The 18,692-nt window shown below is 47.8% G+C and overlaps 1 protein-coding gene across 1 annotated transcript; it reads right to left on the bottom strand.

Annotated features, from left to right (window-relative positions):
- Nucleotides 1-2,744: 2,744 nt before the first annotated feature.
- LOC111138599 (zinc finger BED-type containing 9) lies at nt 2,745-17,064 on the bottom strand. Its single transcript, XM_022490614.1, has 4 exons — nt 16,645-17,064; nt 7,915-8,065; nt 5,936-7,413; nt 2,745-4,868 (listed from the first exon to the last, which is right to left on the bottom strand). Exons 1-4 carry the CDS (start codon nt 17,062-17,064, stop codon nt 2,952-2,954), a joined length of 3,966 nt encoding a protein of 1,321 aa, XP_022346322.1. The 3' UTR covers nt 2,745-2,951.
- Nucleotides 17,065-18,692: the final 1,628 nt, after the last annotated feature.

Raw genomic sequence — 18,692 nt, 5'->3', positions numbered from 1 at the left:
CCAATCTAGCCCGTGACAGGACATGGCTTTCTTGCCTCTAGCATTCTGGGTCACCGGCCAAGCTGCGGGCAGAGAAATCCTGCTAACACATAACTCCAGTCACCTTCTATCTAACATCCATTTAGTGCTTCCCCGGGTCTTCAGGATGAAGGCTACACTCCTTACCTGGGTCTGTCCTCGTGAACCATCTCCAGCCATGTTTCCCACCTACAGTGCCCTGCGTTCCTTCATACTCCAGTCACTCTGAGTTCACTTCTGGTTCCTTACATTAACTATGAGAGAAGATTTTTCAGATTGGAAAATGGCAATTTGGAAAATTTGCCCTCCTAAAGATGCAAAGGAGATTTCAGTCAAAAATAGTGTTTACTAAGGTAAAGCACATTATAATTATAATCACACTCTTTAAAGTCATACAGTCCGGGGTGCCAGGTGGCTCAGAGGGTTGAGCCTCTGCCTTCGGCTTGGGTCGTGATCTCGGGGTCCTGGGATTGAGCCCCGCATCGGGCTCTCTGCTCACTGGGGAGCCTGCTTCCCCGTCTCTCTCTGCCTGCCGCTCTGCTTACTTGTGATCTCTCTGTCAAATAAATAAATAAAATCTTAAAAAAAAAAGTCATATAGTCCATAATGGCCTGAGGCTCTTTCCCTTTTATATTTTTTAATGAACCCAAGGCTTAATTAACTAAAACCATAATTGTATCAATCAATAATAACCAACAATAATATAAACTGATAGTAAATTCAACTTAAGTATATGAGAATACAAAGCACATACTATGTTCTTTGAACCAGCAAATAGGTTTTTATTTCATCGTCATAATTTCTAATGTAGGGGCGTCTGGGTGGCTCAGTCGGTTGAGCGTCTGACTCTTGGTTCTGGCTCAGGTCATGACCTCAGGGTCTTGAGGTTGAGCCCTGCATCCGGCTCTGCCCTTGGCTGACTCTGCTTAGGACTCTCCCTCCCCACCCTGCCCGGCCCCGCTGCTGATCTCTCTTAAGCAAATAAACAAAAAACAAAGTTCTTATTTGTAGTGAGGCCTATAATTAAAAATATGTATTACCTAGCTCCATAGTTTTTGAACGTTCAGAATACTCTATCTTGGTAAACACCAGGAAAGACATCCTGCAAGCTGTTACTCAGGAGAGACCTGCGGGCATGCAGTTGAGCTGTCACTGCACATCCCTCTTCTAACCTGCTTTCCCCAAACTCAGCCCTGCTCATGACAACAAAGCCCACGACAAGGCCAGGGTTCGGCTGAAGGTGTCAGTGTGAACACACGCGTGCACACACAAAGTGTAAATTCCTAACATGATTAAACCCTGGAATTCTAGCTTTCTTATGGGGAACGTGTGAGACTTCCTCAGGACGTCTGTGGGGGCTTTGCCCACAAATGTGTGTCTAGAACATAATTTACCTTCAGCTTCCCCTCCTTCATGTCCTTCACGTCCCAGCGGCTATAAACATCAGCAGCCTTTGCTGGCGGGCTCTCCTGGCCGGAGGACCATCTTCCCGGCTGGAACACTAGCTGAGGACTCAGACCTACACTCCTTGATGTCACCTGACCCATCTTTGTGCCAAACTGTGGGACCGTGGGCCAATCTCCTGCAGGTCGAAACACCTCTCTCCAGCTTCTTCTTCCTGCTCGCATGGTCACAGAGCCGGTGAGCACATCCCCTGGCTAGACTAGCACCCAGTCTGGAAGTGAAATGCAAGGGCCCTCTTCCTGAAGGCGTCACTTACAAGTGGCTTCTGACACTGGGAGGTGTGTCTGTGTGCTCTGCTGCGTGAAAGGCAGGAGGCTTCTGGGTCAAAGCATGCCAACCGTTCTTTGGAATAGGGGGTACTCAGAATCTCCTTGACCCATCTCTGGCCCCTCTCATTGCCATCTTTTGCGAAAGAGGAAAAGTAAACACGACATCCTGCTACACATCAATAACTATAAATACAATTTTAGAACAACACGCCCGTCCTGATAAATGGGACAAACACCAAAGTCACACGTGCGCATGGGAATACGCACACATGTGTCCACAGTATGGGAACTCACTGCTGAACCAGCAGACAACGGGCAGAAAAATGTCTCACATCTGACTTACAGCATCACCAGTCGTCAAATTCACGTTTTCATGTAAACTATAGCTCAGTGAAGACACTGAAGAAAAAAATGTACAGTAAGACAATTAGACACGCGGAGGAAGAAATGGAGGAAAGACAAATATTCCTAAAAAATGAAAGGTAGAGGGAAAGCAATTCCACTTTCTGAGCGAGTGCAGGTGTGTGGCATATCCAGAATCATCTCCACGTGGTAAAAGTTATTACATCAAAGCCAGTACATGGCTTTGTCCCACAAAACCTTACAGCGATCGGCTCAAGCAAAGTCTAGAGAGCTGTACCCAACCTCAGCTCCTCACTATGGCCCGCTCCCCAACTGTGACGAAATCGGAACTAACCAACGTGGAGTCCAAAGCCATGACACCATGACAAGGGAGTGCTTCCCCACCTCAGCCACACTGTCTAAGCACACACCTACGGAGGAACCTTCACGTCAGCTTCCCCCAGGACCAGCTGCACAAGCCCGCCCCCCGCCCCGACCCTGGCATTCCGAGTCTGATTCCAGCCCCGAGTTCCCTTCCCGTCAGTAGGCTGAGACACCATCTCCAAGAAATCACTGCCAGCCTGAAGCCGTCCTACAATCTGAATACCCTGAGGAAACACAACAGTGACAAAGGCATACGAAAGACAGGACCAAATTTTTTAATAGAAGAAGCAAGAGATTTAAAGTTACATTTTAATAAATATAACAAATATAAGAAAGAATAAAAAAATTATAAAAACTATACATTTAACTGAAAGTGTACATATAGACAATATACACAGAGAACTGTTATTTTAATCGTAGCCTTTCCTGTTCCGCGATGTGTAAGTGCGTGCTCTGCCTGGACAACTCAAGTTCTTAATGGGATAAGTGAGCTTGCTTCTTGCTTGTTAATTTGTCTAACCTCGGCTGGATTGATGACAACGCTACTCTCAGGGGATAATGGATATTTAAACTGTTCCTGTGTTTTGTTTTAATAACGCTTAGAGTGGAGAACCCAGTCTCGCAGAGGGATGTTGAGGGGAACAGAAGGAGGGATTTTAAAGCAACCTCAGCTAGTTCAGGATACTCATTTTTAACTTTTATCCAAAATGAAGCAAGCGATGCTGTATTTTCAAAATTCGTTTTCAATCCTTCATCAGCAGCCAGCTTCAACAAGTTATCCTGCAGGGTTACAGTTAAATCTAAATTATCTTTTGGCGGAAGAAATGGGTTTTGGACCCACGAGTTTCCCACACGTGGATCTTCTTTTGAAGGAAAATACAATTCCAAACAATCCAACAGATTCGTAAGATGTTCACTGATAACTTTCCGCAGATGGACAACATCAAGGTCATTACCTGCTTCCTGGATCACTGTTGTTAAATTATGAAACATGTCATAGCAATCTGCAGAAACTCTGTTTTTCCAGGCTTCTAATTTCTGTTTTTGTCCTTCAATCTTATCAGCCATTGAAAAACAGGTTGCATTCTTCCCTTGCATGGAAACGTTAAGATCATTAAAAATACTGAATATATCAGATAAATAAGCAAGTCCGGCTGTCCAATTCACATCTCTGAAAAGCTGGGACCAAACTGGCTTCCTGCTTTGCAGAAACACTAGGAGTTCATTTCGTATTTCAAACATTCTCGACAGAACCTTTCCCCGAGACAACCAGCGCATCTCGGCGTGCAGCAACAGCTGCGTGTGGTCAGCCTCCATGTTGTCGCACAACAAAGAGAACAGTCTGGAATTGAACGCGTTAGACTTGACATAATTCACGATTTTTACCGTGTCAGTGAGCACACTGTTTAGCTCCGCGGACACCTTTCTCATGGCCAGACTTTCTCGATGAATGAAGCAATGTGTTATTTTGCACTCTGGGGCCAGCTCCTTGATCTGGGTCACCACTTCAGAACGCGTTCCTGTCATGGACGCCGCGCCATCAGAACACACTCCCACACAAAACCTGAACTCCAGACCACACTTGTTGACAACGTAATTCTTCACAGCTTCATACAGCTCCGCGCTAGTCGTGTTTGTCGGTAAAGAGGCTGAAAAGAAGAATTCTTCCTTTATGTCATCATCATGTTCGAACCGCACATACACCAGAAGAATGACCATGTTAGCAACGTCTCTGCATTCATCAAGCTGCAACGAAAAGTACTTTGCTGCTTTTATTTGCTCTACAAGTTGGTCCTCCATGTCGCTCGCCAGCTCCTGAATGCGCCGGGCTATGGTGTCGTTGGAAAGCGGCACCTGGGCCACCTTCTTGGCTGCGGACTCACCCAGCATCTCCAGGCAGACTTCTCTGATGCAGTCTTTCACCAGCGTCTCCGCGATCGTGTACGGCGTCTTAGACTTGGCGACCGGGAGCGCCACCTTGTAGGACGCCCGCAGAGCACTGATGTTTATGTGAGAAACATTCAGCACCGGCTTTGGCTGGCTTTTTAATTCACTGCTCTTTCTCTCAAAGAATTCTCTCGGTTGCGAACTTATCTCTTTATGTTTTGAATACAAGTGCCGCTTCAGCTTCGATGGTTTCATGGCTTCATTGGCCAGGATGTCTCCACATATAATGCACTGCGGCTTCAGCACTGCGCCATCGATTACGGCTACAAACCCGAACTCAATATACGAGGGGTCATACTTCCGAGTAAAACCTGTGTGAACTCTTCTGGTTTTCCCCTGCTCTGGGCGACTTCCATTGTTACCATTTCTCTTAGTACGGCTGCTATATTCAGAAAAGGTATGTTTTTTCTTGACAAAAAAGTCTAGTGAGGCTTGTTTCGCCATCTGCAAATTAGGATTAAAAATAAATAATACAAATTTTACTTTCCTCCTTTTTCTGGTAACAAACTACAGATTAAAAACTAGGCTTGATTAAAAACTTAAAAATGGTTTTAAAATTAAGTTACGAAGGTAAATAAAGGTTTACATGTTTCCGAGTGACAGCAGACAGACTGGCCATCAGACATCACATGCTGTCACTGTGCCTGACCTTGTGTACCTCCCAGCATGAGGACTGGCCCCAACAGGTCAGTGACCCCCAAACCCACCCGTGTTCTATTCAAAATCACGACTTCAGGAATCACATGCCGGGGTGCTACAGCAATGTCAAATTGTTCTAACTCCTCCTTAATGTACTTACCACTCTGTAAACTAGTAGAAACTGTCTGCAGACCAGAGTTGGTCTGAAGATCACACTCCAGGCACCACTGACCCAAATCATGGGTAGCCTCCATATTTGGAAACTCTAAACTCCACACACAGTAACTCTACTTTATAAAACCTGCTGATTTCAAACACATCTCTTTGGCCTTATCTCATGCGCTCCATTTAAATCTGTAAACAGCTTTTCTCAACACAAACATCTCACAATCTCATGTCTCATATGAGATACCTCACTATCAAACTGATCATCCCTCCCCCTAAATACTTCTTCACTTGCCCTGAGAAGCCCTTTCCTAGCTTACCTCCCCACCCAAACTCACAGGCAATTACAACAAAGTAACGTTAAGTCCCGCTTTTCCCACATTCATCCTCCTGGAGAAACGCACCCTTAGCTTTCCCACCCCACCCCCCAGGAAATGCCTGACACCAGAAAGGAGTAGAAGAGATACTGTCATAACCCCAGACAACATACCAAGCAGGATTCAAGGTTATAACTTCCAACCTGCGAAAAACTGTTGGTGGGGGTGGCGCATTAACAGTAATGGGGTTTTCTCTGTGGAGAAAACAAAATCAAGCCGGCCACTGTGCTTCAGCGTCTCCGGCACGCCCAAACACCCTCCCCTGCGAGCACGTGGGCAGTAACAAAGCTCTTCCCCGCCCTGATCTGCAGCAGATGCTCGGACTCTTACCCAATCTCCTACGTCGTCTGAGGGAAATGGCGTCTCTGACGGCTTCAGCATTTTGAAAGGCTGACCAGTCAAACTTCTCTGGGCCTCGTCATGCTTCCTTTTCATTGTTGTGGTCTCGTAGCAGAGGCTGCACGTCATTCTGTGATGACAGTCCTCGGGGTCTTGCTGCCGGGGCACTCCACACACCGCACGGACGTTTCCATCACACGATACGCAACTATGAGCACCCGAGCATTCCTTCTCACACACCACACAGGGTATGAATCTTAGTCTGTTTTCAGGAGGCTTCTTCACGGCCCCGGTGGGAGGAATAGAAAGATGGTCTTCAAGGTCACTGCTGTCCATGCCAGTCTCCATGTTCTCTTCACACTGTGCTCCTGCTGCACTTTGTTCTGATCCGTTTTCTGGACTCAGGCTAGCAGGAAGGTCTTCGGGTAACTGGGAATGACACAGGCCTAGTTTAGCTTCAGAGCCCCAGGTGCCTTCAGGTGGAGTCTGCTGCATGCCTCGGTGATAGGGCTGATTCTGGGTCATCTGAATGAACCACAAAAATTCAGCCCAGTGTGATGATTGGTGAGTTTGCATCCAGGAGATAATCCTAGTTTGAATATCCTCATTAGTTTGATTCACAGAACTTTGGCTTTGACAAGGTAGAGGCTTCCCATGGACAATTTTTAATTCTGGCCAAATATTACTGAGTTCACGGACAACCTGGCTTGAAAATTCCCTCCCATTGTCAGACTGTAGGACACTGGGTGCTCCAATAATTGTAAAAATATCTAAAAGGGCATGTGCAACTTCCTTAGGCTTTTTAGATTTTAGTGACCGCAAGAAACTCAACTTTGTACGAAGGTCTTGATAATGCATAATAAATTTATACTCCCCATCGGGATTCAACTGCATGTCTATAAGATCCACTTGGCATCTCGAATTCACTTCCTTCATTGGCTTTGATGTTAGAACTTTCTTGAGTTTCACATTTTTCTGTTGGCATGCTCCACAGAGTGTCAGGTATAGCATTATAACTTCCTTTGTGATGTTCCTGTATTTTGCTTGTAACTCTTTCTCCATGCGGGTACGCCCGCCATGTCCAATGCTGAGATGGGTATCATGCAGAATGTCAAATAACTCCTCGCTATGTAAGTAATACCGCACTTTGTCTGTTTCCCCATTTGTAGCCTCAATCAGCTTCTCATTTCCTTGCACGAGGATCACATCAAACCTAGCTAAGCGACGATAGTCTACAGATTCCTTTCTTGCCTTCGCTTTTGCCTCTTTCACTTCCCTTATTAACTGACAGTACTTTGCTTTAGAAAATATCTTGGTATTATTACTTTTGTTTTCCAGTAACACTGCTAAGCTTCTGAAGAACTTCTCTCTCATGTTTTCTGGTTCAATTTCTGGTTCATTAGTGTCTAAACTACTGGGGTTATCATCACCCATGCTTTGAGACATCATGGAAAGCCACAAGAATGACCCTACAATATAAAGAAAAAACCAATTAGAATATTTGGGAATATAATTTGAAATATATATACTGCCCAAGTAGCCACTAGAGTTTGGGGTAGAAAGAGAGGCTACGAGCACAAAAGTTGGGGGAATACGGTTTTGGTTAGAGTCCAGCCTTGAAGGAACAGAAGGTAAATGAGGAACCCCTGCCAGGAACAAAAAGTTGTGACAGAGTAAAGAGCAGAAAGCCACGATGTGATTTTCTAGAGCAGTACCTGGGATTAGCCTTGAAGTAAAGCACTGTTTTATGTAAAATAAGAAGTAAATTGATGTTATTTATTTACTAACAAAAAAAAACCTTTTTTTTTTTCTGGCTAGAAAAGGCTCAGCAATACAGCAATGGATTTTTTAAAGATTTATTTATTTATTTGAATGGGAGAAAAAGAGAGAGAGAGAGAGAGAGAGAGCACGTGAGCCGGGGGAGGGGCAGAGAGAGAAGCAGACTCCCCACTGAGTAGGGAGTCCCTCACCACTGTCCTGCAGTGACTGGTGTGGCTCTGGAGAGTCACATTCCATTCCGTCTTCCACACGCTGGAGCTGGGCACCGAAGGACTCCTTCACGGTCTCCATAGGAGTCATTTCCTCCACAGGAATTTCTGGCCCATCTGTGTGCTGTGGGACCTGAGGACAAACAGGTACATCTGGAAATTAATATATGTGATCATTGCACAAACCTCAGAACATTCTTCTACTGAAATAGAACATAAGAAGAAAAAAGTCTTCACTGGATTCTTAAGAGGAATCCAAGAGGGAACAAGAAGAGAGAAAAATTCTGGGACTGACAAAGCCAGAGCTATACAACAGCAACTATCCCCACTGGACAGAAGTTGCTACTCATCCCTGCGGTTTCTGATGGGGGATAACAACAGAAAAACATGAAAGAAATCCTCCCTAAATCGTGATAATTAAAAGAAAGCTGTAAGTGGATTTCAGTGTGTGCAATTAAAAATAAATATTTGAGGTGAGGCTATGCAAGTTACCTAAGAGTTACTAATGAGCTATTCAACCCAAAAAGGAATCTGCCAGTTGTTTTAGAATAAATGTGGAAAACACTACCCCAGTGTATGGATGGGGAAAGAAGCCACTTATTTTAGATCACTGGGTTGGGTGAAAAAGAAAACATTATCTTCTCCTTACACTAATCATCTCATATATGGTTTGTAATTAAATTTCCCTAACTGTCCCCAAAACATATTTTATGGTTTTTTTAACTCTGTGAAACAATATTTATATATTGTTTTTGGTTATTCTATCTTTTGGTTCTTTTAATCTAAAATAGTTTCCTGCCTTTTTATGACATTCAATTTTTGAAAAGTCAGAGCCAGTTATGTTACAGAATCTCCATATTAGGGATCTGTCTTACTCTTCCTTCGCACGTGGACTCTGGTGAGTGATTTCTGGAAGAATACTAGCTAAGTGCTGTGTGCTGCTGTGGCGTGTCATGGGCACACACTGTCGAGTTACTGCATTATGGATAATGCTGACCTTGGTCACTTAGCTCAGGTAGTGGCCTCCAGCTCTATCCATTCACGTTTCCCACTGTAATTAGTAAGTCAGCTGCGGGGTCATAGTGTAGAACTACGTAAATAGCTATTCCTCAATGGTTTTAGCATTCACTGATAATTCTGGTCCATTTTTATCCTGGGGGTTGCAAAATGGTGACTGCCTGCCTTTACAATTCCTTCTACATTTACTAGCCAGCAATCTTCTATAAAGAGGTTTCTGTCTATCTCTCTCTCTCTCTGTGTCAGGGAAGGAAAGCAGACGTGCGCACTGCATGGGGCAGGGGAGAGGGAGGGAGAGAAGCTTTGGCAGGCTCCATGCTCAGCGCAGAGCCTGCGGGGGAGCGGGGGGGCTTCGTCTCATCAGTCATGACCTGGGCCAAAAGCACGCGTCTGACGCTTACCCGACAGAGCCTCCCAGGCGCCCAGTCTCTCATCTTAAACATCCGTGCAGACTTACTTTGTAGCCCACTGCATCCTCACTCGCCTCTACCTTAAACTGTCTCCCACTCAGCTCCCCACGTCCCGATCATCAGGGTCCTGCATCCTTGGCACAGGACCCCACTCCTGTTTTCAGCACATCTGTGCTTTCCAGAACAACACACACACAGACCACATGGCATTTCCCCGGTCCTGATCTAGTTTCAACTATCTCCCCAAGGAGGCTCGATTCATTTCCGAGCGACAGTGCTGGTAACAGGCTGAGCAGCAGCGGGGATCACTGTTCCGGTGCACCACCCCGTCCCGGCCCTGCCACGGACAGAGCTGGTAAGGGCATTTGTAGGTTATCATGAATTCAATCCCATTTCAACACCGCACTTCAGCTTTCCATACTCCATTTTAACATCTCCTTCCTGTACACCTCCTTCCTGAACACCACCCCGTTCAATCCACTGTTTGCATCTACTCATTTACTGTGACCTATAATAAGCACAGAAGTTTCAGAATTACAGTGCTTTGTGTTGTAGAAGACTCCCAATGACATCCCTACAAAATCACTCTGGGGCTTTCTGTGCCCACACACAGTACTGCACTAAGAGCACATAATCAGAACATGGTGCTCAAGTCCCCTGAGTTACTGTTTTGCTGTTAGTTATTAATTTGATACACAGTTGAGTGTATCTGTTTCTGTGTTTGTTTAATCATTTTGAATGTAACATTGCTTTTTAAATATTTAAAACATTTACATGCTATGGAAAAAATCAAAATATATATTCAGAGAAGTCTTGCTCCTATTCTACTCCACCCCCACTCCCATAAGAAGCCATTTTTGGGGACATCTTGGGGGCTCAGTCAGTTAAGCGTCTGCCTTCAGCTCAGGTCATGATCCCAGGGGCCTGGGATAGAGCCCCACATAGGCTCCCTGCTCAGCGGGGAGCCTGCTTCTCCCTCTGCCTGCTGTTCCCCTGCTTGTGCATGTGTGCGCTCGCTCGCTCTCTCTCTCACAAATAAATAAAAGTCTTTAAATTTTAATTTAAATCTTTAAATTTTATTTAAAAAAATAAAACAGAGCAAGAATGAAAGTTACTTAAAAAAAAAAGAAAAGAAAAGTAAGTTGTCATCTCCCTAAGCAGAGAAACTCTCGTTTGTATTTACCTAATAGACCTCACAGTGACAAGAACACAAAACACGCCGCTCGGCCTCTCTGGGTGGGCTCCTTCCAGCAGGGGCGGCCTGGCCACCGCATGTTCCTGCCAAGCCTGCTTTCTTGCACAACGGCCTTGCGGAAGCCCCAGTGCGATCAACACAAGCGTCCACAGGCTGCCTCGCCAAATGTTCTTGAGGCCAAAACAAAAACAACATCCGCTCTATCGGTACAGAACCCCATGTGGGGACCTCACCAATCCGCACTCTGCCGTATACCCGGCGTGTTACCCACGCTCTGCATCTCACTGGCAAAACCCAAGGAAAAGCCAGCTCCTCCTTTGGGGGGGCATTTGCAAACTCAGTTAATTCTGAACATTTCCCTCCCCAGGTCTTCCCTTTACAAAAAGAATTCCTCATTCACATGACCCATGAAACTAAAAATGTGCATTTAGTCAAATACCCTAGACCATCATACAGGAAACATCACGGTGGGATAAAAATCTTTTAATTAATACAATTTTTAAAGATTTATTTCAGAGAAAAGAGCATGCGCGCATGTGATGGGGGGAGAGGCAGAGGGAGAGAGACTCTCCGGCAGCCTGCACGCTCCGCGCGGGGCCCACGTGGGGCTCGATCTCAGCACCCGGAGGTCAAGGGTCGGCTGCTCAGCCACCTCGTAATTAATACGGTTTTTAGTTGGAGTATTATATGCTTAGGAAAACACAGAGCTCGTAAGCATAGAGCTCGATGATCTACCACGAAGTAAACCACCTAGAACACGATCAGCCTCTCAGAAGGCTCCCTGTGCCACACCCTCTCCCCCCAAAGTAAGTCCCACTCTGACACAGATCCCCACAGAGGCATTTTGCTTTTTGCACTTTATAGAAACAAAATCATACAACGTGCATTTATTTTTGTCGGCTTCTTTGTTCAACATCATGTTTGTGAAACGCATCCACACTTTAGAACTTGGTTGTCCATTTATTTTCACTGTTGTACAGTATCCGACGGTACAAACACACTGTAACTACGTGCCCCCGTCCCATTTCTAGTAGTCATTTCAGTTGTTCAGAGTCTCTGGCAATTATAATAATGCTGCTACGAGCATTATTTTACATGTCTTCAGAAGTGTCTCTTGTAGACACATACCTGGGACTAGGTTTGTTAGATCAGAGCACGGTTAGACACGGTAGGTATTTCCAAAGTGGCCAAAACAACTTGTCCTACCAGGACATAAGCATTCAGAAAGTGGCTCAACGTCCTTACCAAAATTTGGTCATGTCAGCACTTTTAATCCATGCTGGTTGAAATAAAGTGGTACCACACGTTGTTTTAATTTGCATTTTTCTGATTAGTAAGATTGAGTCATTGCTTTACAGTTTTACTGGCTAGTTATCTTTTTTTTGTACAGTGCATGTTTGAGTCTTTTGTTGATGTTTTTATTGGGGTAACGTGTCCTCTTGCTTACTGATTTGCAGGACATCATACGCTCAGGTATGAGATTTCTACATGCAGTCTGGATCTGGCAGAGGGAAAACGTTAAGGCCGGGAGATCTTACTGTGTGGAACAGATGTTTTCACGGACGTCTGACCTTGTGCTGAGATTTTCAACGCTACGGTGTAAATATACATATAACATTTTTATATAACATTACATTCACTTTACTAGATATTAGTGGCATCTCATCATTTCCTATGCTAAATGCTGTTACAATTTTTAAAAATAGAAAAGGAAAAAGAGTCCATTCCAACATTCAGACATCAGCTAGTGAGATGTTATGCTTTAAAATGTACAGATTACAACTTTATATTCATCAGCAATCTCCATGAATAGAAACACTTTTGTTTCTAATATTGTCATCCTAGTCTCTCAAAATTTATCAACTGAAAAAAGAAGTTTCTGAGATGGCTCCAGATGCCACATTTATGTTTAAAACAGAAGTGGGAAAACACAGAACTGAACACATCTGCCGCATTTTATAAGAAAAATAAAAGACTTCCTAGAAACTCCCAGAAAACATGCCTATTCCCTGCCCTCCGCTCCCCCCCGCCCAACCAGAGCTAAGCAGCACAGCCAACTCAAGTACAAGGAAACCCAGAAAAGCATTTAGGAAGGGACACCTGCTGCCATAGGCAGAATCACCGTGTCTTAAGGAGGGCAGAGGGGAGGACAGACACAGGTGCCCCCCGTAGGAGAGCAGAGCGATCCTATGGAAAGTACGGTAAGCAAAATGGCACACAGCAGTCTCCCCGCTTCCTCAGCTCACCCAGGGCCGCTTCGCCTGTGAAAGGACTGCATTCGTTCCTGTTTTCTCACCAGAAGAAATCCAAAGAGGATTTTCATTTTTATGAAAAGGAGCCATTCCTGTACTAATGCAGGTTTTGTAAAATCAAGTGGCGTCAAGTGGGGCAGAGAGAAACATTCTGAAGCAGGGACACCTGTGTCCAGTGGGCAGCCAAACATGCCTGCAACGATGACATTTCCCCCTTCCTCCAGAAATCACACAGGAACAAGAAAAATGAGAAACATGTATGCAAACGTAATATTCTGTAAGACTAGGGAGATACCTATAATCCTGAATCATATGAAAATCTACCAAATGTGAACATTACCGAGAACTGACCGAGCACCAAGGCCTACCATGGCTACATTTTTCAACAAAGCGAAAAAAGGAGAATTCTACAGTAACAGGCCATCTTACAGGAAAAACCAATATTGCTTATTTGAAACAAAGGGAGAAGATAGGTAGGATACAGGTAAGAGAGTGCTTAGACAGGTATCTACCGCAGAATATGTGAACTCATGAGAAAACATGCGTTCTGCAAAGCTGCACAGAAAATAACAAGGTTTATGGAGAAAATAAAGTTGCAGGACAGACCACTGAACATCTAGACAACTTTGTCACCAGAGCGCCCGTAAAACTAAAGCAATTCTAGTAAAAAGAAAAGCATTAAAAACATAGTCGAAAAGACATTGTAAAGAATGGCTACATTTCCTGCAGGACTTTACCCTACGAAGGGGAAGCTACGGTGTGGGAAAGAGGTGCCGGGACAGGGTGCAGCAGGGGCAGAGACACCGCCTTCGGAAGTCCAACCGGGGAAGCCTTTGCTCGTTTGCCAAGAAATGTGCTGACTTCAGAAGATACACAGAAACCGTCCTGGCTCATCGCCTTGTTTTCACGTCTCGGGCACTGACTGACAAGCAGATACCCAGTCTGTGCTGCTTAAACATTTTCTGTCGTTCATAAACCACAGCTCCTATGGCTCCAAATCGGAGCTTGCACAGAAGCGCGAAGCCCGTGTGATCCGCATTGTCCTTGGCCCGCTGCCACGCCCGCTCCATCGCCGGAAGCAGAAAGGGAGGGAGCCACAAACGACTTCTTCCACACCTCCCTTCTGTGCCCCAGTGACCAAGCGCAGCAGCCCCCAGAGGACAAGGGCTTCTGTGCGGGACTACCGCAGCTCCTCGGACCTTCACCGCCCACTCATCAGATGAGCGGCCTCCGACAGAGCGACACAGCTGTGCTTCGCTTTGGGAGAGCTCTTGGGAGCTCACAGCTCTTGAGAAGGCTCACGGCCTCTGGACTCACGAACTGAATCAGGGAGAACTTCATGTTACCCGGCAAATAAGCAGGTTTTTGTGATGTCGTTCTAAACCTCTCCAATAATCTCAAGGGCAAGTTTAATGTTGAACTGATTCCAGAATGCAAAAACTGTGTATGCATTTCACCACCTTGTAGGTGCAAGAAACATCTTGAATATTCTCCTTAAGCAATAAGCCTTAAAGGCTGAGCTCACACCCTGATCAAGGGGCTGGAGTACCAAAGTTGTATTAAGAAGGGAAAAGAGAATTTTAATATTTGAAGAAAGCTCAGGATTTGTTGGAAGATGGCTTGGATGGCTTATAATTTCCTGAATCGAAAGAATTTTGAAACATAATTTTTTTTCCTCCTGAAGTTACTTTTTAATTTTTTAATTTTTTTAAGATTTTATTTGTTTATTTGACAGACAGAAATCACAAATAGGCAGAGAGACAGGCAGAGAGAGAGGAGGAAGCAGGCCTCCGGCTGAATAGAAAGCCCAAAGCAGGGCTCGATCCCAGGACCCGGGATCATGACCTGAGCCGAAGGCAGAGGCTTTAACCTACACTGAGCCAGCCAGGCGCCCCTGTAGTTACTTTTTTAAACCATCTACAAAAACATCACCTAGAAAACCAGTAAGTATCTACGCTGTCAGGCAGCCTCTCTTGCTAAAGCTACAGTAGGCTCGTCTTTGCGACTCCTTTCAAAGCTCGTGCGTGGGCAGTGTGCTCACAACCAGCTTCAGCTTTACAGCCCCACCAGGATTAGAACCCAACATCACACCAGATGATCTCTGTGGCCTTCAGCCCTTGAGAGTGTGTTTCTTCCTTCAGGATACAGGCTCTCGAGGGAATCCACTTCCAATAGAGACTGGTTTCATCAAAATTAAAAATCTGATCCCAGGTACAGCCTTCCTCATCAGTCAACTTTCTTAACACTGGGGAACCGTCTACACTTTTACACATGCACTCACAGCCTCACCGAGAGCTTAACATGGCGGAAGGCATGGCGGTTCTTGAAGTCATGGAACAGACACTGCTTCTTCCAGATGAAGGCACTTACTTCTGCAGGAGTTCCAGCCTTTTTTAAGGTCTTTTCTTAAGGTCTTCATAAACTGCTAAGGCCTTCTCTTTGTTCTGAGAAAAGGCTGCCTCTGACTGCTTCTGTGTCTGGTACTCAATCCACACACCTGACAGGTGCTCCTGTCTTCCATTTCCTCACGCTCATTCTAGCAAACGCTGTAGCACTGGCCCGGTTCCTGGGAGGTGACTCTCCTTATCTTCCCAGCACTGCCTCTGACTCCTTTATGCCACCTGCATGCACGGTCAATGTCACAGGTTTTTCCCTCTTTTTTCAAAGCGCTTTATAATTTTGAGCTTTCCTGCGGTTAAGCTTTTCTTCCGTTATGGTCACTAGCAGAAATTTTATCACCAGCATGCCCCTGAGGCACCTGTAAACCCCCGTGCTTGCTCATTTTCTGGAACACAAAAAAGTTTAACAAAAAATGCACGAAGACAGGAGGGAACCATGCAAATAAGCATTTCCAAAACCGAGAGTGCGGCTGTGAGAGCCCAGAGGAAGGGTGTGGAGGTGAGTGGGCCCTGGGCACGGTGCTGTTGGCCTTCACAATGGGCTGCATTCCACTATCCTCAGGTGCTCTTACCCGGCGGCCCAAAACATGTACTTGCTGGTAAAATTCGTGTGCAAGTCAGCACGTCTTCATGACATGGACTCCCGTTCCCATGGGTCGGTCTCGTATGAAAGCTTTGCATTTCCGAGAAGCGTGCTGTAGCGCTTCCGACTGTGTACATGAAATGCTCACCTTCCAAGGGCTCAGATCAGTGCATGGACCGTATCACTAGAGACACGTCCGAGGGTCTGGCAATACCCATAATGGTTGACGATTACGGTCCTAAAAGGAAGGCATACTCTCTTAGAAATAACCTCTAGTGTGATGGGGAAAGACCAAACGCTGGGTTCAACACACTTCGCATGCCAACTACTCCACGTACTAGGAAGTATCTAGAAAATGACGCCGTGAGTCTCTCTGTTGTACGGATGAACACACTGAAGCCCAGAGAAGATGTGACAGGTCCAACGTGACAGGGCCTACTATGGAACCCAAATCTCCTCATTCACCGTTTCTGGACAATTCTATTACATTTGGCTGCTTCTCTACTTGTCTCTCCTAAAGGGTATTCCTCCCGTTCTTTTACTGCTTTGTTTTCATATACAGCTAGGGTGTGGGCACCACAAGAGCTCACCATAAGAGATTAAAGCTCACAGTCACTAAATAAAATACATTGCTTACTGGTAAGCAATAGATCAGGGTTCCTGTGTGGTTACATCACCTGCGTATCTGGATCAGCTATCACTTACATCGACACTGTTATCCACGAGGGCCAATGTATTCCTCGGCACCAGTGATCCACGGATAATGCACCCATCTGCGTGACGCCGACCACGCGACTCCCCCTTGGACCCGCACACTCAAACTCTCCAGGGAAGCTGGGGCCCTGCCATCTCTCACCTGCTGTCGAGGCTCATCCAGCTCCCTCTCCAGGTCCTCCAGCGCGGCCACCGCCTGCTCCCCGCTCTCCGGCTGCTGCTCCCGCACCCAGGCCTGCAGCTCCTCGGGCAGGATGGTCAGGAACTGCTCCAGCACCAGCAGCTCCACGATCTGCTCCTTGCTGTGCGTCTCGGGCCGCAGCCACTGGCGGCAGAGCTCCCGCAGCCGGCTCAGCGCCTCGCGGGGCCCCGGGGTCTCCTGGTAGCAGAACTGCCGGAAGCGCAGGCGGCAGAGCTCCCGGGTGAGAGACACATTCTTGTGCAAGCAGGACTCCTGATCCCAAACGTGGTCCTCCTCTTTAACCTTCACTCTGATAATCTCCCCACGCTCCCCCGCAGCCCAGCCAGCCAGGGCCGGGAGAACCCCGGAGGCCGTGGCCATCCCGAGAGCCCGCAGCGCAGCGCGCAGCTCACCGCACCGGGGTCTCACCGCACCCAGGTCTCACCGGTGCGCACCCGGGTCTCACCGCACCCGGGGTCCCGGCAGGTGCGCGCCGCCCCCGCGCTCCGTCCGGCACGTTTCCGTGAACACAGGCCGACGGCGGCCGCGGAGCGCGAGGACTCGTGTCCGTGACAGCGCTGGGCAGTCACCGGAGCGAGTCCCTGCGGCGGGAGGCTCGGCCCCACGCGGACCGGAAGCGGCGAGCACCCGACGGCGCGCTGCGGGCCCCGGGGGCGAACACGCCGAAACCCGACGGGCCCGCGGCCACTGCTGGCCTCATGACGCCTGCGCCCCGGCAAGGCGCTCCGGAGCCGAACCCGGCGGCCGCTCGCACACCCGCGCTCTCCCCGCAGCCGCGGCTCCCGCCTCCGAGAAGCGCGGGCCCAGGGCCAGCCTCCCCGCCCGCGGGCTCCCGGACGCGCCCGCCGCCGCCCGCACGACCCCGCCGGCCGGCGCGCACTTCCGGTCCGCTCTAGGACTCCGGGCGGTGCGAGCTCTCGGTGGTCGTCGCCGCTGGCCGCCGCGCCCCGGAGCGAGCGCTCGGGAGAGCCGGCGGCCCCGCCCTCCGCCGCGCGACCCCCGCGCTCCAGGCGGCTCTGGGTTTCCTGCGCAGCGGAAGCTGGGGCGAGGGCAGCGCTGCGGCGCACGCCACTGCGGCCAGTTTGCGGGTTGCGCCCCGCCTCCCTCCGCAGGCGCCGCCAGCCAAGCTGGAGAAGGAGCTGAAACATCTGGTGTCGTCGCTCCATCTCACCGGCGGGGAGGCGGCCGACCCGCAGCGGGGGCGCTTCCCCCGGCGATGGCGAATCCCTTCCCGGGAGCGCGGAGACCTCCCGCCCGCCGCGTGCTCCCTGGGGCCGCGCGCTCCGCAGCCACGGCGGCGGCAGGTGCACGCGACGGCGGGCCTGGAGAGGCGGGGCGCAGCCGGGAAGGGCTGGGCGGGCGCCCGGCGCGGAGGCCTGGGAGCCCCCGCAGCTCCGCGGTGCCGGTCCTGATTCCTCTTCCTCTTCCCCATCCAGCCGGCCCGGCCTGGTTATCAGCCTCAGTGAACAATACAGCCCCGAGGAGGGTTTGCTGAATGGCTGGATGACTCCCCCTCTCCATTCTTTCCTTCTGCTTGGTCCCCTCCGATGACTCATGTTGGCATTTCTAATTCAAGAGGCTTTGAAGAATCAGGACATTTCTTTTGGAAATCTCTAAATTAAAAATTCTTGCCCTTAGCTTATGTTAATGGACTTGAGTGAGTCCCTAAACCCAGTGAAATTGTATATAAGATTTTTGCTTCTGTGCCCTGGAAGCATCATCGGATCTTCAAAGGAGCCTCCCCAGTTTCCTAGGCACTGTTAACGTGTTGCATTTGTCTTTCGTGGTTTCCCCCTAGCCAACTGCTCATCTTTGCAGTAATGGGTTCCATCTTCTATCCCTTTCATTTTCTGTATCCTTATGATCACACCCGCGCTGAGCGCAGTACGCGGTCAACATGGAGTAAACAAGACTTCTAAATCCTCTACCGAAGGGTGTTAATTTTTTGGTAGTTTTTCACTTTTAATATCTACAGTGATATACACTTG

Source organism: Enhydra lutris, unplaced genomic scaffold, assembly GCF_002288905.1.
Source record: "Enhydra lutris kenyoni isolate GAN:26980312 unplaced genomic scaffold, ASM228890v2 scaffoldscaffold93, whole genome shotgun sequence".
NCBI lineage: Eukaryota > Metazoa > Chordata > Mammalia > Carnivora > Mustelidae > Enhydra > Enhydra lutris.
The sequence above is the reverse complement of the archived record's forward strand: the minus strand, read 5'-3'. Positions and strand labels throughout refer to the sequence as shown.

Excerpts from the sequence above, each read along its gene's own strand:
- LOC111138599 (XM_022490614.1), bottom strand. The coding sequence starts at position 17,064 with ATGGCCACGGCCTCCGGGGTTCTCCCGGCCCTGGCTGGCTGGGCTGCG. Across the intron at positions 8,066-16,644 it reads TGGATGAGCCTCGACAGCAG|GTCCCACAGCACACAGATGG; the intron begins GTGAGAGATGGC and ends GTTTGTCCTCAG. Across the intron at positions 4,869-5,935 it reads CAGACGACGTAGGAGATTGG|ATGGCGAAACAAGCCTCACT; the intron begins GTAAGAGTCCGA and ends CCTAATTTGCAG.